This window comes from Macrobrachium rosenbergii, chromosome 5 (genome assembly GCF_040412425.1).
Source record: "Macrobrachium rosenbergii isolate ZJJX-2024 chromosome 5, ASM4041242v1, whole genome shotgun sequence".
In the NCBI taxonomy this organism is placed as follows: domain Eukaryota; kingdom Metazoa; phylum Arthropoda; class Malacostraca; order Decapoda; family Palaemonidae; genus Macrobrachium; species Macrobrachium rosenbergii.
The window spans coordinates 16,895,520-16,919,368 of record NC_089745.1 but is presented as its reverse complement, the minus strand read 5'-3'; the positions used below and the strand labels follow the sequence as shown (position 1 = coordinate 16,919,368).

At 36.5% G+C, this 23,849-nt stretch overlaps 1 protein-coding gene across 1 annotated transcript in view; it reads left to right on the top strand.

Moving 5' to 3' along the window:
• Cap-D2 (CAP-D2 condensin subunit) overlaps positions 1-23,849 on the top strand; it is a 60,567-nt gene that overhangs the window by 4,045 nt on the left and 32,673 nt on the right. Inside the window, exons 6-12 of the mRNA XM_067103670.1 lie at positions 1,868-2,018; positions 3,954-4,202; positions 6,791-6,952; positions 14,632-14,802; positions 17,526-17,709; positions 20,579-20,756; positions 23,316-23,559. Of these exons, the coding sequence (XP_066959771.1) occupies positions 1,868-2,018; positions 3,954-4,202; positions 6,791-6,952; positions 14,632-14,802; positions 17,526-17,709; positions 20,579-20,756; positions 23,316-23,559 (1,339 nt within the window). The remainder of the gene's footprint in view (positions 1-1,867; positions 2,019-3,953; positions 4,203-6,790; positions 6,953-14,631; positions 14,803-17,525; positions 17,710-20,578; positions 20,757-23,315; positions 23,560-23,849) is intronic.

The following is a 23,849-nucleotide window of genomic DNA, read 5'->3' as shown; positions in this document are numbered from 1 at the left end:
TACAACTTGCAGCTTAAAGTTACTGTAGCAGTATATTTCTCTGCCGATCTTTTCTCCAAAGCAAACAAGGGTATAGTGTAAAAATATTTCAGTCCTTAACATCATTTGTAACATAACTACAGTAATTGTGTATTACCATCACGATGGTTGAAATACAAGCACAACAGTTGTTATCCGATACGATTATTAGCAAAACAACAGTTTCCGTTCGGTTGTTTATGGCTGTACACATTTACGCAAGAGTATAACGTTACTAACAATACTTTTATCGTTCTCCTTTACTTTTTTAACTAGCAAATGGAATAAAGAGATGGAGGAAAAGAAGTTGGTCTATTGTAAGTTGGTCTCTCTCGCTGCCTGCGCCTGCGCGAAATCTAAAAATATTTCCTAAATATTTTCGTATCGGTATTAATTGCTAACCCCATCGTAAACTTGAAATATCGTAAGTCGAATTATCATAACTCGAGCACTACCTGTATTTGATAATTGTCTTTTCTTTATTAACCAACTTGTACTGATTTATGGGATATTTTAATTCTAGGATGAGGTGCTTAGCTACTGTATTTCGTGTATTCTAGCCTAATAAATGGCTAATCCGGCAAAATGGCTAATCTGGCACCCTCTAGGTCCCAACCATGCTGGATTAGTGATGGTCAACCTGTAGTTTGTTTTTATGTATTAATTTTTTTGTGTTGTTGGTAAATTACATTATGACACCTCATAACTTTGGTGCATTTAAAGTTGCAAATGAGTGTTAACTGTAGGTTTCAATTAGTGCTTGATAGAAGCTTTTGGTTACCCATCATAAAAGGTTAAACCACTATTGGTATTAACTACTAGCAATATTGGTATTAACTGCTAGCTTGTGCTCTCTCACTCACATGATCTTGTGACTTATATTTTCACATGGTCTTCAGAGGTGACATGCCTGTTTGACTGATTATCAGTCGTCAGTTGAATACCTATTTTCAATCTGAACAAGATCAGTTAAATATATTTTTGATCATGAACAATGAAAGAACATACTAATCTCTGCATATTGTGTGATTGGGATTAATCTCTGCATATAGTGTGATTGGGATTAATCTCTGCATATAGTGTGATTGGGATCAGTTTTTTTCATTATTGTTCTTGTTGTTGAGGGTGAACACTCTCCAGTGTTATATTTTTGCCTCCACTTTGCTATCTGTATACTTTTCCAGTATTTCTTTACCTGAATTTGGTAGTAAATGGGATTGGAAAATTGGAGCAAGGTAAATCAGAAAGGCTGGATGGTTAAATAAGAGACAGAGGGGAACAGATGAAAAGTAAGTGGCAAAAAGTTGTCCAACTTATACCAAAGGAACACTGCAAAGAACCTTCAGTGTGCTACACAAGGCGGCACAGCAAGTTTTACCCCCCATAAGGTCAGGATTCAGGCAAGAAGTCTTCATGTAGCTTGAAAATCTAACCTTGCATAGGGAACACCATTGCACGTTACAGTCCACGATAGAACCATTACCACTGTATATGTATGTTAGTGTCAGTGGTAGTAGAGTACTGTTTTAATGATTGGTGACTGAAGGATAAGACCCTTTTCTTGTGTATTAAGTCATGATCTGTTTTAGAAATACACTTTTAACCCTTAAGTTATATATGTCTATTTTTAACAGTACTGTATACCAAGATTTAACACAAGAAAAGGGTCTTATTCTCATCTTCGTGGGGTGCAATTCTTTCTCATAGTCTTCTGTGTAATACAGTACTGTATTCTGTATACTTTGTGTACTATAGTTAAAGTTGAAATGTTTACTTTCAATTATTTTTCAGTTTTATCCGAAGCCGATATATTTTAATTTTTTTATCAAGACGTTTTTCTGTCCAACAGTTTGATTGCTAACTGCTGCTACAAAATTTTAGAGTCCCCTAATATGAATCTGGTGAAAACAAAGTCTACTAGGGACTCTGTCTTCCAGATTATTGGATCACTAGTCAAGAAATTCAACCATGGCCTTGCTTGCTCACTAAAACTCATGCAGGTAAGATTATGTATAATTACCAGTTGTATAATTTTCTTGTATTATGTTGGATGAGCACTTACTTTTCATTAATGCATGTAGGAAAATCTGATGGTTAAAATTGACAACTCCCAGGTGTATTTGTATCGTGATAAGTATCTTACACTAATAAAACTACTGTATTATGCATTTAGTTGGTTGCTGGTTCACTAAAAATATAAGGACAATTTTATCAGTATTCTAAAATGCTCTTAACCTAATGACAAACATCATCCTTTTGATGTCAGTTATCTGTTATAAATTTTTGTTATCAATAGTTGTCTTGTAAGCAAACTTTCTAAATTTAAGGAGAATATCATAGGTGAAGGTCACAGTTTCTAACTTGTTTTACTGTTTTTGTCAGTGCAGTTCAAGTAAACAAAAATAATTCACATAATTCTACTATTATCTGTGCAGGAATAGAGCATTTTCATCCAAATGTTGTTTAGGAATTTGTACAGTTTACTTCAGTTTCTTTGCTGAATTTCTACTCTTGGAATTGATGTAGACATATTATGGAGAAATTTAAGAAGGACACAAGGAGCAAGGATATCACTTTTCATATAAAAGTTATAATACTGTCCATCACAGTAAGAGAACGGACAAATGATATTTGTCAGATATAAGAATCCTCACCGCATGCAGTTGTGGCATCTTTACCAGCTTTTATCAGTGGTAAAAGAAAGTAAAAGGCAAGTAAAAGCATTGATCATGAAGGACTGTGATGTCTAGTGAGTAATATTCACATTATTACTCTTCTGTTGCAATGCCTCTTTTTGAAACCAGAATGGGTAGAAAGGGTGGCATCGTAAATGTAGAGATGAATAATTTTATACGGAAACCTGCATCCTCTTAGAAAGATTTTTCTTACTGTGAATACATAAATAATGATTAGTGACAAATTTTTTATAATAAAACTTAAAGACAAATATTTATTAAATAGAAGTTAAATGCACTGGTGCAGCATCTTATTTTGCTTCAGTATTTGGATAAATGGTAACTGAAACCTTCATACATACATTTTAAGTGTCTGATGGTAAAGTACAAGGCTTTTGAAGATATTTTTTTATATATTTTTTATATAATGTAGTATAAATGAAAGTAAGAAAAATTTATATGGTGAGAAAAAAAGCAGGAAACATATTGCAGTGTATAAAGAACACTACATCATGGCAAATCATCACCTTACGAAAAAAAGAGCAAGGCGGTCAAGGAATACTGTTTATGAATTCATGTGGACCTTTACTTAATACAGGCTTCTGGGTTGCGAGCTTTTTGAAAGTGTCTTGTTAGCTGTCTACTAAAGTAAATGAGAGGTGGAATAAATTGGATTGGAATTAGAATGTGTGATTGCAGAGATGTGGCTCTGCAAGTTTATGTTTGTGGGAAATAGTTTTCCTTTCATTATTATTTTACTGTGTTTATTTGTTTCGCGTGCTGTAATTAGCCCCTTTTTGTGCCCATGAAATTGTCACAGACAATTCAGTTTCTCTTAAAAAGAAAGAAAATGGTTGTCAGCTAGTAGTACTCTGTTTGTGTAGGCTGATCCTAGGGTCTCGGGCAACTATGCTGTAAGTCTTTTTATTTGTTTATATGTGAAAATCTTAACCACTCTTGTGAAGTCCCCAGAAGTTTGAGCTAACTGCAATTTTTTCAAGGATTTCCGTGATTTATTTGAATTTCATTTTCATAGTATTTTAAGTATTTAATTAAATTTTTAACTTGGTTTCCGGAGACGGAAAGTGACAATCAGAGTAGATGGCTAATATACCTGGGGTCACTAGTTTTCTCTTATAAAGAATGTTTAGCCAATCTGCCTTTTCAAAAATTAAAGAATTATGCTGTGGTAATAATTTTTGTTTAGTGAGACATGTAGTTTTAATTTTGCTTCATAATTCCATATTTTATCTTTTACAGTTACTTCAGCATTTTGAACACATGGTAACTCCAGCAGCCCAGGGAGTCATCCTTCTTATTAATTCTTATGATAACAAGAGTGTCATAAGTGAAATGATAAGGGAAATAACCAAAACAGATGCAAAAGAGTTGATGAAAGACACCTCAGGGCTTCGCAACTTTTCTCAGTTTATTGTGGAAGTTGCAGAGAAGTGCCCGCAGGTGGTCATGCCTTCCCTGAGCCTTCTTATCAATTTTCTGGATGAAGAGGTAAGTCAAGATATGCAGAGGAAAATCAATATGTGTAGTGTTGACAGTATTATCAATTTATATTTCTTCTTTTATGAAGAATAACCAAGCTTTGTTATTTTCATTTTGTTAAAATTCAGGCTAATCATTCCTAGTGCAGCATGATCCCACTATTCTCTGAAGGTAATTAGAAATAATGTATTTACACTTTAGGTGTTGTGTTGAAGAGAGTGATCTGCACATATACTGTACTTCTATGAAAGACCTCTATTCTAATTTGATGTTATGTAAGGTTATATAGCTTTTGTAAGTTTTGTTTTTATTACTATATTGACTCTAAAGAAAGTACAGAACAGTAAATCTCCTTATTATGAATATTTTGATGCAAGAAAATTTAAAGAATAATGGTTTAGAATGAGATTATTTTATAGTGTGTGCATTATACCTGATGAGAAATTGCACAACCTGTTTTTGTTAAGCCATGCAAATGTCTCTAAAGAGTACTTCATTTAATGAAATCAAAACCTTTGTGTGTTCATACAAGAAGCCTTCTTATTGGTGGTTAACTGGGGAGTTAAACGGATAAAATAGGGCTCAGAAATGGTTAGCTGGGTAATTATAGGAATAGAATAGGTCTCCCTTCTCTCAATGGGTACTGCTCAGCCTTTTTTGTTGTTCTTCATTAGTGAGCTTTTTGCTGTGCTTGTCAGGCTGTTACTGCTTATTATCAATATGTATCATCAGTGTGCCATTGTTTGTGTTGTGCATCCTTTCTTATGCAATTACTGGAACACTGCATCTCTTGTTAGTTTTTAACTAGTAGCAGTATTTTCATCGCATGACAGATACTGACACAACCAATTAATTATTCTTCAGTGCATTTTCTGCTGTGTATTAATTTTGGTCTTGTATTGCATAATGGGTTAATGTCCATATCCTGGTTAGATTAGAGGGAAGATATGCAACAGATACAATCTTCCCCAGCTGTGGCTAGCCCAGAACAAAGAACTATGAATTGGAAGATTGGCTTCCTTCATGAAGCAGAGAAATCTCCTTGAGTGTCCTGCTGAAGCTACCATCTCCATCGTGAAAGGGGTTGTGGGAGGAATTGATTCAGTAAGTGGAGATTGATAATGGGAAGCCATTCCCCATCACTTTGGGTACCACAAACAAATGGTTGTAGTGTAGTATCTCTTTGACCTACTGCCTCTCCATTATCAACATTACCTTGGAGTCAATGGCCTGGGATCTGTCTGAATTTTTGTTGTATGTGCAAAGAACACTGGAAAACAAACAAAAAAGGTGACCTCCATCTCCAGAAAGGGAAGTTGATATCCTTGTTCAAGAAGCCTCAAGACCATAGGTGCTGCTCTCATCTGATGCCAGGCATTCCAAATTTTTTTGGAGAAAAGCCCCCTCCAGTGACAGGGACCTGTGAAGAACTCTTCTATCGCTTTCCTAGGGAATTTTTATTTATTCTACTATCTCTACTTGCCCCAAAAGATTAATGCAGCCTCCTGAATGGGGTATTTCTTAATTAGCAGAGGGCTAAGCTCTAGCTAGAGTCATATCTTAGCTCTGTGGTCGTGTTTGCTTCTTGCATCCAGATGTGTTGAATTGAGACTTGTTAGAAGTCAGTGATCTCAATTTTTTCATAGCTGATTTTGTAGCTAGTTATTCCAACTTGTTGATGTGATTCCTAACCAACTCTTTTAGGAAAAGGAAAGGGGCCAGTAAGTCTGCTTAGCAGACATCCTTCAGGTCCGACATCTCTTTGAGAGCTTCTTCAATCTTTCTCATCTTGACTTTTGTCATAACGTAAAAGATAATGCAGATGAATAATACAGAAACTCACCCCAGGGAAGATAGCAAATGCTTAACCTTGGATGCATCCTCCACCTCATTGACTCATCCATTAGCAGACTGCTGGTTACCCCAAGGAACCACTTTTGAAAATTCACCAGCAGAAGAATGTTGGATCTGCCTTTGAAAAAGAAGTTGTGTGAGAAAGGTGTAACATCCCTGACCAAATCTTTGATACCTTGCACTGAAAATTTCGTATCCTAGAATCTTAACTTCATGTTTGGAAGAGAGAAGAGCTAAGGGGTGACATTAGGCTTATCGTAGTCCTTACTGGAATTTTATCCTGTTACCTGTTGCATCCCATCTAGTATAGTCAGTGGTGTAGCATTGGTCATGGGTAAATCAAGTGAAAAGAACTGGCTGTCTTATCTTAATGTATGATTTAGCTTCTGCCACAGATACCAATTTTTTAGGGTTCTGTTAATGTTCCAGACAGAAAATTAGAGCAGGTCCACTCTTGGTCATGGATACTTCTAGTGGGCTGCTGTCGCTAGGGGTATAGAAAGGGAGGCCCCTAGGAAGTGCTATATGCTGATGACTTAGAAAATGTAAAAAAATTTCATGTGACAATTTATGTTACTGGGAGATATCAATTTTCTTAAGCATTATGATATAAAAAAAAAGGCTTCAGTACTGTCAATTTCTGTAAACTGATGACAGTATTTGATAAACTTGGCTTAATGGCTAAAAATTATTGTTTCAAAATATATGAAGTGTTTTGTATTTCATCTTTCCCTTTTGAACAGGCATATGTTATGCGCAACTGTGTATTGTCAATACTTGGCTCAATAGTACTAAAAGTTCTGAGTGGAGACAACCTTGAAGACAAGAATAAGGATTTGAGAGATCAGTGTCTGGACCACCTAGAGGATCACATACATGATGTTCATGCATTTGTCCGCAGTAAGGTAAGGAAAATGTAACATTTTTTCATTTTATTAACAAGACTTTCTCCTCCTTTACCTCATTCAAAAGACCTTCATTCCATTTTTGATGTTGCCAATATTTGTTCTGCATTTAATTTTCATCCACTGCAATTTAGTGTTCATGCAAATTATGCATCCTTATGCTTTTAGGAAAGCTTAATGCTCAAGGCTGCAACTAAAAATGTGCCAGATTACTGATAAGACAAGCTAGGTGATTGTTGGAAATAAAAAAAGGATTTTGACAGAGGAAAAATCTATTTCTGGGGAGAGACCTGTGTCAGCCGGTGAAATAACCTTTCAGCACTTATTTCAAGGTAAAGCTATTGCTAAATATACCAGAGAAAAGCTAAAAAGCTAAGCCGGAGTTACTACCCGGTGCGAGCTCCATGGTATGGAGTCGTGTATGAGAAAGGGTGAGATTGTCACAATCACAGGCCTCCGCCCTGTAAACCTTCCCAATGTCAAAAGTCCTACCGAGTGAGGTGCGTTACATACCCGCACCACTCGCGGACTGTAAACAAGCCGGCGTCACCCACATTCCACATTAGCACCCCACGCCGGAATGGTATTTGACCAGGGGAAAAGAGGAAATATGGGGTCACCGGGTGACACAGGTCTCTCCCAGAAATAGATTTTCCTCTGTCAAAATCCTTTTTCTGGGTTTTCGACCTGTGTCAGCCGGTGAAATAATAACAGAGATATCAAAATACCATTCTGAAACAAAAGAAGATTGTAGAGGAAAGTAATAAAGCTAAACATCTGCAAGAGTTTTAATAACTTAGTAGTAAGAATGGCATTAAGACATAATGATGACACCGTAATATACTTAGTTATATAAATAACATAATTATACATGAATACAAAATCCTGAATGGAGAAGAGTACTTAAAATTACAGACTTAAGTACTAAACACATACTTAAAACTAATACAAGGAAACTGTGTTCCACAAAACAATACAAAACAATATATGTAAATGAGGTAAACAATAAACAGGATAAATTCATGACATGGTCAGGAGAAGGTGTGAAGCATGCCTGACCTGGAGATGACCAAAGGGGAATAAATGAGGCAGGTAGGAGGGAGGAGAGTGACTGAGTACAGAAAGAATCATACTGGTGGGGAACTATGTTCCTGCCGCCACTGTAGAAAATTTAAGAGCTTCTAGTGATTTCAGGTAGTGGCGTTTAAAGACTACAGGGATTTCCACCCTGTGTACTTTGACAGATCCTCAAAATTCATATAATGAAAATAGTTAGTGGAGGTGGGCACTGCCTGATGTCATGCACTTTTGGGACTGAATCTGGGTTTGCATGTTTAATGAAATATAGGATCTGTTGTCTAATGGCTTTCAAAGAAATGGTTCCTCCCCCTTCCCTTACAAATAAAGGCCCTGAAGTTATGTGTGAGGTTCTGTCTAAGAATGCTTTCAGGGTAAAGACTGGGCATAAAGACAGGTCTTGTGGGAGGGGGATGATCTTCCATGGGGACCACCTATCCTGAGGATCTTCATTTTTAGCTAGGAACTTAGGGTGAGGAGCTAGTAACACTTCACCTGATGGAAGGAAATCCAGATGATTGGGTTCTCTAGACAAGGCAGCCAGTTCAGAAATTCAAGCACCTGAAGCCAAACTAATTAAAAATAAGGTCTTCCTTAATAAGTTAGTGAAAGAACAGTTATGATTATCTATTTCTGAGGCTAACTTAAGGACATCATTTAAGAACCAGGAAACAGACTGTGGGCGGGTTACTGGTCTCAAACAAGCACAGGCTTTAGGGATAGATGAAAAATAAGAGTCCGTTAAGTTAATCTTAAACCCGTGCAAAAATATCTTTTTTAAGGCTGATTTTGCTGTAGTAATAGTACTAGGGGCCAGACCTTTTTCAAACAATGACCTAAAAAATGAAATGGCTAAATTAGTGGTCATTACTGTAGCTTCAGATTCTTTTAGAAAGAGTGCCAATTTCCTAACTACTGAGTCGTATTGTCTAAGAGTGGATTCCCTTTTATCTGATTCTAGGAACAAAGTGTTAATAGGATCAATATTAGCATCCCTTTGAGCAGCAAACTTCATGAAATCCACAAAGCTAGGGCATTCTGAATTCTTGAGGAAGCTGACACAGTCTGAGTTTGTACTATTTGCGTCAGTTTCGGGTTGGGAATTTTCAAACACGAAGCTTCAGTTCTAGAAGAAGTGGAAACCAGTTGCTCTTGGCCAATTCGAGCTACTAAGGCTACTTGGCCCTTGAATGTCCTGAGTTTGTGAAGGACTTTCAATAACAGGTTTACTGGGGAAAGAGGTTGATTCTTTTCCACTTGTTCCAATCTATGGACATCGCATCTGTGGAGTGAACTAGAGGGTCCAGATTGGGGCCACATAGCAAGGTAGTTTGTGGTTGCACTCTGTTGCAAAGAGATCTACTTGGAGACCCGGAACTTGGTTGCAAATCCACCTGAAGGAGGTTTTGTCCAGGGACCATTCCGACTCCAGCGGAGTTGTCCTGGACAGGAATCTGCAATGACATTCGGACCCCTGCAAGGTGGGTAGCAGACAGATGCCACTGGTGTTTGTTTGCTAGAGAAAATATTGCTATCATAACTTGATTGATCCGACTCAACTTGGAACCTCCTCTGTTCAGACAGTGCACTACTACTGCGCTGTCGAGAACCAATCTTATATGAATCCGATTGTTGGGCGCAGTTTCTTCAGGGTTAGAAAGACTGCCATGGCTTCCAGAACATTGATATGAAACTGGCGGAACATGGTAGACCAAGTCCCTTGCACCTTCTTGTGTTGGGAATATCCTCCCCACCTGCTTAGGGAAGCGTCGGTGTGAATCACTAGGGATGGCGGAGGGAACTGAAGGGGCACTGACTTCGATAAGCTCTTGACGGACGTCCAAGGCCGGAGTCTCTTCTTCAGAATCGGTGGAATCAGAGATACTTTGTCTCTGAATCTGACATTGGCTCGACTCCGCCATACCCTGTTTACATCCTTCAGTTTGGATTTCAAAAGAAGATGCGTCACTGAAGCAAACTGAAGAGAACCTAAGATTCTTTCTTGGGTACGACAGGAAGCTTTCTTGTTCTTGAGAAATTGCCTGGTTGCTTTCGCTATTTCTCTCCGCTTGGCCGGCAGAAGGGATAGTCTGTGTGTACCCAGGTCCCACTGGATTCCTAACCACTGAAAGCGACTCTCCGGAACTAGGCGGGATTTCTCCCTGTTTATCTGAAAGCCCAATGATTCCAGAAAGCCGATTACTATGGCTGTCGCTCTCCGGCATTCGTTGGCGTTGGGCCCAAGCGATCCAATCGTCTAAGTATGCGGCTAGCATTATCCCTTGGGACCAGAGTTGTTGAACTACCGTGTCTGCCAGTTTGGTGAAGATTCTGGGAGCTATATTGAGACCGAATGGCATGACTCTGCATGAGTATGCTTGATTTCCTAGTCTGAACCCCAGATAAGGAGAGAACCTTTCATAATCGGGCGTGATAATAGGCGTCTGAAAGATCTATAGAGGTGGTTACGGCTCCACGGGAAGTAAGGTCGAACCTGCGAGATTGTAAGCATTGAAACTTGTCGCATTGAATGTAGGAATTTAGACAGGACAAGTCTAGAATTACTCTTCGTTGACTGGAACCTTTCTTTGGGGACGCTGAATAGTCTGCCCTGAAATTTCAGATGTCTCGCTTTCTTTATTGCCCTCTTTATTAACAGATCTTTCACAAAGTCCTTCAGAGCCTTGGAGGGTGATTGATGGAACCTGATCGGGGAGGACTTTTGATCCAACCCCACCCCAATCCTTTGGAGACTATGCTCTGGGCCCAGGGACTGAAGTTCCACTGGTCCCGAAAATGATACAACCTCCTGCCTACCTGAGATATCTCACTGTGCGGGGAGAGGGCCTGCCTCCTCTAGATTCCCCTGCCTCCCCTTCCTTTGGAGGAGGAGCGGGATGAACCTCTACCTCTGAAGTACCCTCTAGCTCGTTCCTTTTGCATTTTGGATTGACCGAAATGCTCCCTGGCTTTCGTAAGAGGCATTATAAGCAGGGAGGAAACGTAAGAAGGGGCAGCGAGAGGTTGATGGGCTGGTTGAACCAGCACATACTGAGGTTGAGGCTGAGGTTGGGAGGTTGAGGGATGTCAGGGCTGGGGACCTGGATGGCCTGCAGTACTGTCTGAGTCGGGAGCCGCTTAAATTTCTTGAACTTCTTCCCTTGTTTAGGGTGAGTTCGGCGGGCTCAGATTGTTTCCTCTTGGAGGACAAACCCCAATGGGAGCGGAGACTCTGGTTGGCCCTAGTTGCCTCTGCTAGGACTGCATCAACCTCTTCCTGAGGGAATAGGTTAGCTCCCCAGATGGAGCTTTTTATGAGCCTGTCAGGCTCATGACGGATAGAAGCTGCCGAAAAGATGTGCTTCCGGCAGTTCAATCGGGCCTTTACAAAATCATAGAGGTCCTGTTGGAAACTTCCCAGGAGAGATTTCGTCAACACCTGGAAAAGAGGATCCTCGCAGTATACCACTGACATTGCCTCTGCCAAAGTCAATGAGTTTAAGGACCTACTAAGTCTGTCCTTAGCGTCTGCTTGGCTTTCAGGAGTGACTCTGGGATTCTGGGAGTTGCTCGCTAAAGAGGTTAGAGGCGCAGTCAGGGTCCAGCCGGGTAACCGTAAAGGTATCGGGGTTGCCATTTAATACTGGGAGTCTCCGGGTAAGACCAGTGATGTGGGATCTATCTCCCGGAGATGAGGAACTGGTTTGCCCTCCACGCAAGCTTGGTTGGTGAGGAGGCGACTTTAGAGGTGCATGGAGTGGGAGGGCTTCCCCAGAGAGAACATGGTAAATGCACCTTTTGCGGAGTGAGCTTTGTATTCTCCGCCTGCCACTCCGACAAGGTCTGTAGTAGGGCTGATTGGGCCTGGTCCCTCGGGAAGATGACTGTCTCCTTTGGGACCTTATCGGACCGGATCCAAGCCTCCTCTGTATCACAACAACAGCGAACGCGTGCTAAAAGTGGAATGTGGGTGGCCTTGGCTTGTTTACAGTCCGCGAGTGGTGCGGGGTATGTAACGGCACCTCACTCGGTAGGACTTTTGACATTGGGAAGGTTTACAGGGCGGAGGCCTGTGATTGTGACAATCTCACCCTTTCTCATACACGACTCCATACCATGGAGCTCTTTTGGGGTAGTAACTCCAGCTTAGCTTTTAGCTTTTCTCTGGTATATTTAGCAATAGCTTTACCTTGAAATAAGTGCTGAAAGGTTATTTCACCGGCTGACACAGGTAGAAAAACCCAGAAAAGCCCATTCTAAGACATCCTATAATCTTGAAAACACAACAGTTTCAAGCCATGTATTTAGAATGGGTATTTTATTTATAACTGCTTACACATGCAGAGTGTAATTCATCTACGTGATTGTTTGAAAATGTGCCAGGTGTCTCCATCCAAAACTTTTCTCTTCACTAATTTCATCTATCAAAAATGTTTCTCATCCTGTGCTGATATAGCTTTATTTGTAATAAGTAAGTGAAAAATTATTTGGAACCAATCAGATTTATGGCATACAACTTGGGGTGTTTATAGATCAACTCAGATGTTGTTTTTAAAAACAAATACTCTGACTAGTTGACCATAAAGGTCAAATGTATGGCTTAGCATCTGGCTTAGAAGTAAAGTACTTGGGCTTTCTCTGTAATGGAGTTTGGAAAATAGACACTGTTACCTTTAAATCAACCACAGATGGGTTGTTACATGTTGAATGGTGAAACCCCATTTTCTCTTCATTTAACTTAGGAACTATGTGAAATGCAGTAAAAATTTAAGCAAATGATTTTTCAGTTAAAAGGTTTTCGTCAAAGGAGCATTTTTACTAATAAACATCTTCCATCCTTTCTGTTTTAAAATTAATATGGTAACTGAATCAAACATAAGGATTAGAATCCCCATTATATTGGAAGTTCTTTCTCTCTAGAGTATTTAAAATATCCAAACTTGTAACTGTCAGCACTATTTGTCAAAGGATAATGCATATATTCCTGAACAACTTGACTTGCGCAAAACACTTAAAGGTTCTTAATATACAATTTATACTGATGGCATTAAAAAACAACTGGTACTCACTTTATTTAACGTTGCTTCTGTTTTCTAAGGAAAACTATTTATTGTAAGATCAGAAGTTAAAATTACCAAAATATGCAACCACACAAATTTTTTATATTTACCCGGTGACCATGGATATTATAGAAGCCCCTTAAAATTAGTATTAAAAAAGTACTCATGTTACAACATAGCGAGTCTTTGCTCATGGCTAGTTTGATTTTAGCCATTTGAACATCATGACAACAAATTACAATACTGTAGATCAAATTTGTCATGAGATTGTGGCGTTCTCATTCAAAGTGGAGTCTTTAACATATTATTCAGTGTGATATAGATTTACTTTTACAGAGTATTTTCTTCTGTATACTCCCAGGCACACTAACAACCAGTTTACATATAAAACCTCGTACCTACAAGCAGGTGAACACTCCCTCAAGAGGAAATGCATTCTAATGTCATTTTTCTTTTATCAGTTTTGCCTAATTCATAAAGTGGGCTGAGTTCTGAATCAGCCTGGAAAACAAAGGAGTAGTCTCAGTGTAAGGCAATTTGTGTCTAGCAAAACCAGATGTGTTGTGCTAGTTATAAATTGTTGTTTCAAGAATTAAAAAAGTTTCCTCACTAAAACTGTATATTTACTTAGAATAAAAAAAGCAGCAGTGGTAAAAAGGAATAGCAACGGTGGTAAAAAGCAAAATTCTAATATGTATAGTACCATCAAGGAGAGGTGCACTGTACCTAAACCTGCCCATTTCATACCCACACAATGGGTGTACAGTAATTGCTCTCATCTAGATTGTAAGCTTGTTACTACTGTACTGTATTACATAATTGTTCTATCTCTGAAATAAGTTTATTACAGTAGTCTGTCTGCCTGAATAATAAGCAAGTTAGATCAGAACAGATATAAATACCTATCTGAGAGACTGCAAGGTGCACTGAATAATGGTCTCTTAAAGCATTCTCTATATACGAGTAATTCAAGCTTAGGTATACTAAGTCTTTTTCTGATGATCTGACATTCAATTTTGGTAATGCCTTTTGTCCCAGTTGATACTGCATAATTGTCATTTATTTTGTAGAGTTCTATAAAAAGATCTTTATTCTAAAACTGCCAGTTATTCTGTTAAAGGATGTGAATGACATAGGAGAGGTTTTATATTTTTTTGATTAAACAAAGACTGGGGGGTAAGATTTCAGTATCGTGTATTGTTTGCTTTTATGTCGTATAGGTTTTACTGCTTAAAAGAATAAATTTCATAGGGAAATAATCTTTTGTAAATGTTATGTTGTCCGATAAGGAGGATTGATTTATTTTGCCATTAGTACAGTAGCTGGAAATTAAAGACTAAAAAGTTTTAAGAGATTTCAAGCAAAACTCAGAGGCTAAAGGCAAAGACAATTGTCATGTGCTGTTTTAGGTTAAGTGTGATGATTTGTGATAATTTGTTCAGTGTGTTTAGCTATTGTTTTTATACTGCATTTGTTAATTATGATCAGATTCTTTTGAGTCTTACAGCTTCTAATGTAACACTTATTGCATTTTATATCAAGGTTTTGCAGATCTGGAATGATCTCATAACTGAGAAGGCTGTCCCACTTAGACGTCAGCAACACGTCCTGGAGCTGGTACTTGGACGTCTCAAAGATCGTTCATCAACTGTAAGAAAAAATGCAGTCCAATTATTAACTGCCTTTTTGAAAGGCAATCCTTTTGCTGCTAAGGTGAGTACTTTGTTGTATGTTTTGTTCTGTGCTCAGTCTATTTTACCATGAGGGCTGAGGTATAATCACAGCCAACAACTTGTGCTTCCACATCTAGGAATTTCTTGTAGGTCTAGTTTTAAAGGAGCAATTTAAGGCTTTTATATTGATATTTGAGTTTCTCAGACTGGGAAATGAACCAAGCAAATTTTTGTTTGTTTGTTAAGTGCTCAACTAGAGACAGAAATTTGAATTTCTTCTGTTATTTCGACTCAGAGGTGAAGCTTCATTTGTGACTTTTAAGAAGTTTCAGACTTTTCAGACAATCTCTTGTATTTTAATATGATGGACTTTCGGTAAGTATGATGTAGGCAATTGATGTGTCATTGCATACATCACATTTCCCTTTATTTTGACTTAAAGAAGATTTATAACAATAACCATTAGATACTGTGTATATTATGGTACTCAAATTGGTTACTTTTAGGGTCATTGTATTCAATTTATTCATTAAATAGCCTCCTTTTTCCTCATTAAATCTTCCATTAGAATGCTAAGTATGGCACCTCTCATGAATGGCACTAATCCAATTTCAGCTCTCATGCTGGGGTAGCCAGAGCATAGTAATGATTATTATTATGGTTTTTCTAAGGCTGCCCTTGAAGTTTTCTTGAGATAAAACTGCATTATTATTGCTAGTGATTACACTTGCAGTCCAATAGAATAAGACAAGCTACGAAAGACAAAAGGTTTCAATGTATATCTAGATAAGATCCTTATAAGTTTTCTTTAATAGTTTCATTATCTGTGGAATGAATGTACATTACTGTATTATGGTGACGAAATGTGCGAGAACAGAATAGAGATCCAAAAAACAAAGATAGTTTGGACTTGTGATGAGAATGTATGAGGTATAGTTAGTCAGAAAATAAGAGAGAAAGGAAGTAGCAGGAGGAAATGCTGTAGGAAGGCCCAGGAAACATAAAAAAAAAAGTTGATAGATGGAGACCTCGGTCTGATGGGAGTTGAGACAGAAAGATTTTGGGAGAGGGGAGAGAATTCTTGTCTTACCTCATAAGCAATAGGCTGATTTAAAAACATTCATGATGGTGATGATGGAGTAAAATATTTGTTGTACTTGGATTTCTCATAAAATTCAAGTGCGTGAGTATATTATAAAATCTTTATCTGTCTGGTGATTTACGGTAAATAGCTATTCATGGACATGTATAGTTAAATGCAATAGTTTGCTAACACTGGTCATCACTTTCATAGTATAGAAAGTGACCTAGTTACACTTTAGCGAGTAAGTGTCGGTTGTGTTTTGAATTTGACTGGCACTGTCTGTTGTGTTTTGAATTTTACTGTACATTTCTGCTTCAGTAAATAAGGGTTGGCTCACAGAACCTGGAATGTGGAGCAGGTATTGAAAAGTTAGTAAAAAAAGCAACACCAGCATGGATTAAGTGGAAAGATTGCTACTCTAAATAAGGATATCATTAGTAAACAAAGTGGGAGTTTGTTTCATGTGTAAGGCCTATACTGCTGTACACAGCAGATGGGTAACTGCCAAAGAAAATAAAAAAAATTTCAATGATTTGACTACAGACTGCCAGGGTTCATGGCAGGAGTCCATTGGAAAAATCACATTACAAAGGTTATTTGATAGGTTGTGTTCTTTATGGTGGGAAACAGACTGGGATTTTAAAAACAAGATGGTTTGGATGTGTGATCAGATGCGAAAATTAAATATGGAAGTGGAATGATGAAAACCAGTAAGCTGACGCAGAGAATTAAGGAGATAGGTTATAGATGAAGCCTGGAATTAGATGGGAATTCTGGCAGGAGTGCAAATAACAGTAGCATTTGAGAGAACTCATTTCATGCATAATCCATTAAAGGGAAAATATGACAGAAAAATATTTATGTTAAAGGCAATAAATGAATACAGATAATTAATAGCACTTGTTCTCCCAAGATACAGTAAATGCTATCTTTAAACTTGAAAGAACTCAGCCAGTGAGGTAAGAATTTGCGTGAGTTGTATGGCAGTTTTCTCATGAAATCCGCAGGCATTCTCTTTATTCTTAGGTAAAAAATTCAGGATCTTCAGGCCTTTCAGTGTGACATCTTGTAAACTGCAGCAGTAAGATTATCAGGCACAGTTATCGTGAATTGTTACAAAAATTATATTCATTACATAACTGGGCTTGTTCTTAGATTTAACACCATTAGAATTGAAAGGCTTCATCTACAGAAAGAATGCATATTGTCTTCTTGTCAGTGGTTCTGTATGTAATTTTTCTTCCTATATAGTATGTTGAGGTACTGTAATTTAATTTTTGTAGGTTGGCTTAGACTAGAATGGTTATGGTATTCCATGTATGATCTGAGTGAAATGATACCCTTAATTTTACGTATGTATCATTCAGTATTGTAAGTTAGTGAAATTCATACCAATTTAGCCAGAAATATGTTGTTAGGATGACAGTATCCAGTTATTTTACAGTTGTCCATTACTCCTCAAGTTATGAGTTATTCAAACAAGTTTATCTCTGTTCCATCAGCTGTTGATTCATGTATAATTTGATAATTTTAACAGTGAATCTACCATTTTTCTGTATGCTCTACTTACATTTTTATCCAACACAATTGTTAAAATTAATTCTGTACAGTACTTAATTTTTATTGATGATCTTCAGTTCCCCTCTAAACAGCAGAATAAACGCTCATTGTATTTGCAGTTACCTCTAGAGGACTTGCAGTCACAGTTTGAAATAGAGTATAAGAAATTAAAGGAAATGGATCCTGATGCATCTGATGACCCAGGAGCTGAGAAACCCACAAAGAAGGTTCTTTCCCCAAGTGATAAATGGGAGGTGAAGTTACCAGAAATTGCTGAATTTATTTTGGAAGTTGTCAAAAAAGGTTTGTAATTGTGTTCTGCTGATATTTTTAAGATATTACTTACTTTTCACCAAATTATTCTCTCAGAAAGCTTTAATTCTTATGATATATAAAGAAATTTTTCAAATTAATCTGTTAATTCATCAATCAGTTAGTATAAGATGTAAATATGTAAATAGTGAGGAGAAATAATTTTGCAGTTTGTGTGTAAGTGATATGGTTTACAAAGAGTTAGGTGTTTTTTAATGGTGAAATTTAATTTTTTCTTTGTATTTCAAAAGCTTTATGGGTATATACAACGAGAAACCTCATTTTTCATATATGGTTAGATACCTTGTATTGATAGATGTTTGCCAAGAAGAGTCTTCAGTGGGTGAAAAAATGTTGAAACATCCTTTCAGTGGGGTTTTCCTTCCTGGGGTAATCCCATACATACTAGGAGATTAATTCCACCTGCACACTACTTACTATTAGATTAATTCTTCCTGCAAACTACTTACTATGAGATTAATTCCACCTGCAAACTACCTACAATGAGACTAATTCTGCTTGCAAAATAATGTTATGACTCCAAGAAAATCCAGATCAGGGTCACTTACTTTGCAAAGGCCTTCCTCCATTATTTAGAAGTGGGCTGCTGAATTCAAATGAGGCATGGACAGTACATGAGATGATCCCTGGTAGGAATGTCCAGATACATCAGTCACAAATGAACAATTGGATGCCATTCATTGCATGATTTTGAATGACAAGTAGTTTAACTGATACAGTAGATGAGATGTTGTGCTGACTTGTTACTCACTTATTTTAACTGACTTTTTGGGATAAACAGGCTGCTTGCAAGTTATCCTTCAGTCACCAGTAATTGCACCAGAGTAGAAACCTACCAGATTAGATACTCTCAGGGAAACTAACATTTCCAAGCTGATACAGACTGTATAAAAGAATCATGCGAACACAAGGTGATGGTGTCTGTGTTTTGAGATTATGAGAGTGTTTTAGAGCTTGGAAAACCGTGAAACCATTAATGGGAAGCATCACACAGTGCAACTGTGACATTTAAAAAATGCACCCAGGATGCAAAGCAAAGGAAAGCCGTAAACAAGTGTATTGTTGCTGAAGTGACTAACTGTGGCTTTGAACTGATGCCTCATGCCTCTATCTCACCTGACTGAACACCTTCAGACTTTTACCCATTTCCTTGGTTTCTAGTAAGTGGTGTTCTCATTAAACAGAGATGACAAAAGGACGAAGATCATTTGGTCAGCTTGCCACGATGGCAGACAGGCATGCCAAGGTGAATATTAAACAGAACAGATTTCAGAATTTTTACAATTTTAATATTTAATATTTTCTTACCATGGGTAACTAAAACCTCATATACTGAGAGTGTGGATAACATGGATGAGTATATTCAGTTCTTAAGGGACTCTCATACTGGAGGATGTAAATTTTTTATTTATCTTCATCATTCTACAATATTTATGATATTGTACTGTAGAATATAACTTATAGATATATGTTTAATGAATATGAAATTATGTTAGGCATCAGTTACCTGGGTTACTGTGATGACAAATAATCATTAATCAATTGCTTAGTACGTAAAAGTTGTATAATGTTTTTTTATTGTAAATATTTTAGCTAAGAAGGATTTGCCTGGTGATACTATGCATCATATATTTGTAGAACATGCCTCATGATGTGTTAATGTCATGCCTCTTTATTACTGATGACTCCAAATCTAATGTTGATAAGAGATTTGGAGTAATTTTTCTAAATTAGAAATGTAGTAAGTCCGTCCTGTGTTTTTGATTTTTTACTGTACGACTCATGATATTTTATTAGTGTTAAAGAAAATGCTCATATGAGCAGGAATATTTATTGTTTTTATTCATCATCTGTTTTGAAAATCTTGGAGAATTATAGATCTAAACACCCAATAGTTGTAGAAACTTTAGAGTAGTTGTTTATGTTGTGACACAGTGGACTTGCACCTGCTTTTAAATGTAGAATAAAGGAGGCTGCAGCATTCCTCAGAGAGTTTGCTTGTAAGTGACCAGAAAATAGGAGGAAATTACCATGCTGGCCTTCTCTGTCTTCTTTCAGTTAATGATTTGCATAATTGTATAAGATGCAGACTTTACAGTTGGGGAATGCAACCTTTTTGTATTGTCAGTTTATGTTGAACCAGCAGTTAAACTTCTTACTTATAATGTTGATTTTTGGTGTAAAGTTAATGCTCTACATATTAAATTTTTACTTCTTTGTGCATTGCAAATGCTTTTTATTCCAACAAAAACTAGAAACCACAAATTCAAGAGTCAAGTAGTCTTCATACCACCAGCTTCTAAAGTGTGGGATTATCCCTTCCTCTTTTTTTTCTTATGTTTGTTTTCTCCTGCCATGTGGAAAAGCAGTTTATTAGCATGGTAATCAACACTCAGTTTCTTTTGTTTCAGTGAGTGAGCTTTTTTGTGCTTACATGGCTCACTTTCATAAAAGCAAGAAGGTTATTAGATACCAGATGAATTGCTAAGGTGATAGAATATACCAAGATATGAGGGACCATTTCATTCATAACTCCAAGAATTTCTCTTATTTTAAAAATAACCTCCTTTCAGGAATTTGCTTCAGGCCTGAAACATCAGGAATGCATTTTGTAAGACTGCTAATTCTTTGCTTTCATTTTAGTGCAATCCTTTCGGTTCTAGTTTATCCAAGTGTCCCCAGGGATTTGTATCATTACTTCCCATTTAGATTGTGGATTGTGTGCAGTATTTAGTAATGAAATGTGAGTTTTAAAGCTTCCTTCATCAAGGACATCCAGGGAGATTTTGGAATTAATACTAACTGCCCTCAAAAAAGTATTTAATGTCTTTCATGGCAGATGCAACGCATGATGATGGTGATGATGAAGACGATGGGGAGGATGTTTTAGATGAAGAATCTTCTCTAAATGATGCAGTTTTAGAGGTTGCTGGTGCGATGAATAAGAACAATATCAGAAGAGCTATAAAGCTTCTCGAATCAGCACTGGAAATGTTCCATGGAGCTGAGATATTGTCGTGAGTATACAGTATGCATATTTTTTGGAACTTTATTGTAAAGTTCATTGTTGGAGGGAGTCAAAGTATAGGAGAAAAGAAGTGGTTTGGCAGAGGTTTATTTTGTAATGAGTAAATAATTCTATTTAATTTCTATATGTACAAGTTTTTAATAATTTACAAGAGTAGTTTGTGAACTTTTTAATGAGATGCAGTTTGTATATTCTAGTGATGGAATTTAGGTTAAAAGTAGATGAGGCTTTGTATGGCAATGATTTTGTGCTTTTCCTTTGTTATAAAATTTTTAATTAATATTTGAATCTACTTAATTCTTTTGCTTTTAATACATAGTAGCTTTATGTACAGTGTTTTAAATTTTGACCTACTTGACTTAGTCAGTCCTCTCTTATGACTGATTGCTGAGATTTTAAAGAAGTACTGTATTTACTGGCATTGGAGGTGCTATTTCTTTCCTGAAATAAGTCTTGGAAACTTACTACTTGCAGTAGAAACAGAAGGTTACGTTTTTCATTGTCCTATTCTAACCCTAGAGGAAGGAAATCTTTGCTGGAGAGTAATCAGAACTCCTGTATATGACCTCTGAATGAAGATTATAAATTATTTTTCATAAACAAAATAAACAAAATTATAAAAAAAATGAAAAAACATACATAGTCATAAAGATTCATTCCTGTGTTTGACAAGGTAATGGACAAATAGTAACTTAATTCTTGTATGCTGTGTGTTGAGAGGCTTCACCAGTAAACTGTACCATAGCAAGAATATCGAAATCTAAGGAAAAATTTTGCAGTCTTTTTCTTTTTTATGATATTGGTTCTTCAGAAATTCATAACAATCTTTTTTGTAAATTTTTTTTACAATATGCAAAATATTTTTAGGTTTTGAAGGTTAAAATGTTTTTTGTTTTTGTTTGTGATATTGTATCTGTATTGTGAGGATTTTAATCTTTATATTTTTATTTTGTTTTAATTGGGATGCCATGCTTGTTCCTTGTTTTAACAAAGTGTAACTGCTATAAAATCTTATTCCGTATGTTAATATTCCTTATTGTGGTGTTTAGTTTTACCTTCATCTGAGATTAAAAAAAATTATTGCATAATACTACATCCAATACTATCAAAGTCTTCAAATGTTACAATAGCTGTAACCCCACTGAAATACTGTTGGCCAACAAAATTTTGATGCAACATAGCTGGGCAGTTTATACTGCATGTCAACTTAAGAAAAACTTGATATGAAAATCAGCAAGCTTGAAAAAAATGTAGTTATAAAACAAATGAACTGAAAAACTAAAGAGCTATCAAATTATGAGAGTTCCCAACTTATTTTTATGTGTATGTTTTGTTTTAAATTTTTGGTAGTCAAAACTGGAGTGTGCCATTGGGGTCGGAGGATCATGAACACTGGTACACAATTTATATGTAGAAAGACTGAAATAATTTAAAATAATTTAAATAATTTAAAAAGGAAGTTTTGAAATAAAGCGTAAAAAGTTTATGCACAAAGTGGTTTCCATGTATGTCAAACAGCATACAAACTTGTCCTGTTCATATGCCAGTGTCAGGAATGACAGCCTCAGTCAGGTATTAATGACCTGTTGGGATGACTCAGTTAGTTGAAGAAGGCTTCAGTAGTAGTATGAAAGCATAGACTGTTAGCTTTTATGCTCTTAATCTCTTATACAAACAAATTTGCAAACTTTGTGCTCAGAGACAAACCATAGATACACCAAAATAAGTAATTGTAATTATTTTTATGTTGTGAAATTGATTCAGTATCAGAGATAGCCAAAATGGAATATTTTGTTTTCTGCTTTGTTAAAGAATAAGTTCTGTACTTGTGATATTTTCTCACTTAAACTCTTAACATGTTATATTATGGCAGGAAGGCATTATAGCAGAGAATTTCCATTTTTACAGTTCCATCACAAACAAAGGGAGGATCATCAAACAATCAACAAAATTTGTGAGAGAAAACTAATATGAACGCATAAAATGGCAAAATTTATAATTGGTCTGATTTCAGATGAGGGTACCAAACTTCATCATAGATCTGTTTTTGCTAAATTACAAATTTAGCCCCCATCGGGAGATTTCTCCTATCTGTTACCATTTCCTATCACTGGCTGGGCTGAATAATAACAAAGTTAATTAGTAATACATATGCAATGATTTATCCTCTAGATATCAGTACAGCAAAAATTTTGCAATCATTTATGCTAATAGTTTCAAGAAACCAAATTCAGTTGGTTGGTGGGTCATAAAATAATCATTGAGAATATCTGACAGTGTTTTGATGTGCTATATATGACAGTATGCACTAGTGTTTTGACTTGTGAAGTAATTTCTTTGTTTCCTAACCCTAGACCAAGAAGAAAGGTATTAATAATGATATATTAGACTACATTAGATTTTAACACTTGTATTGTGCACATTACATAATTTAATGAATTTCTAGAACAAACAGGATGTAATGGTGTTTGATAATGTCTCGCCTTGTTTCCAGTTTTATGAGGTTTTTCTCATATTTGAATAATTAAAAAAAAATTTTTTTTATCAGGTATGATCCAGAACAGGGTTTCCAAACCAAAACTGATGTTGATGTTACCAGCTTTTCCCCTTACCAGATGCATGTTCTTGTTGTCTTGAAACGTATATTTGTTTCGTCAAAGTCAATGGAGTTGAGAAATTCTCAGAATGAAAATGATAAGGAAGATGACGAATCTGGGGACAAAGATCCTGATGAAGAGGAGAAGGAAAATCCAGAAGTAACAAAGCAGAAGTTATTGGTGGCTTATTTAAAGGTAAAATGATTTTTTTCTTATGTCAATCAAAAGTTTTGAGAAGGACAGACCTTTTGATGATAATGCTTATGATATTTTATTATGTGGCAAATGTTTAAACAACCACACCTGTATATTATTGTACTCCAGTTGGAAAAACGTATCTCCTTTGCCTGAATTATTTGTGAGAAATTGTTTTGTCACTTATGGAATTCAGTCATTCTTAATGAGAGAGCATTTTCCTTTCTTGCTTGTCAAAAGCTTGCTTTAATGTCATTGTCTGCAAAGTGGATAATTGTGTGCTTCTTTTG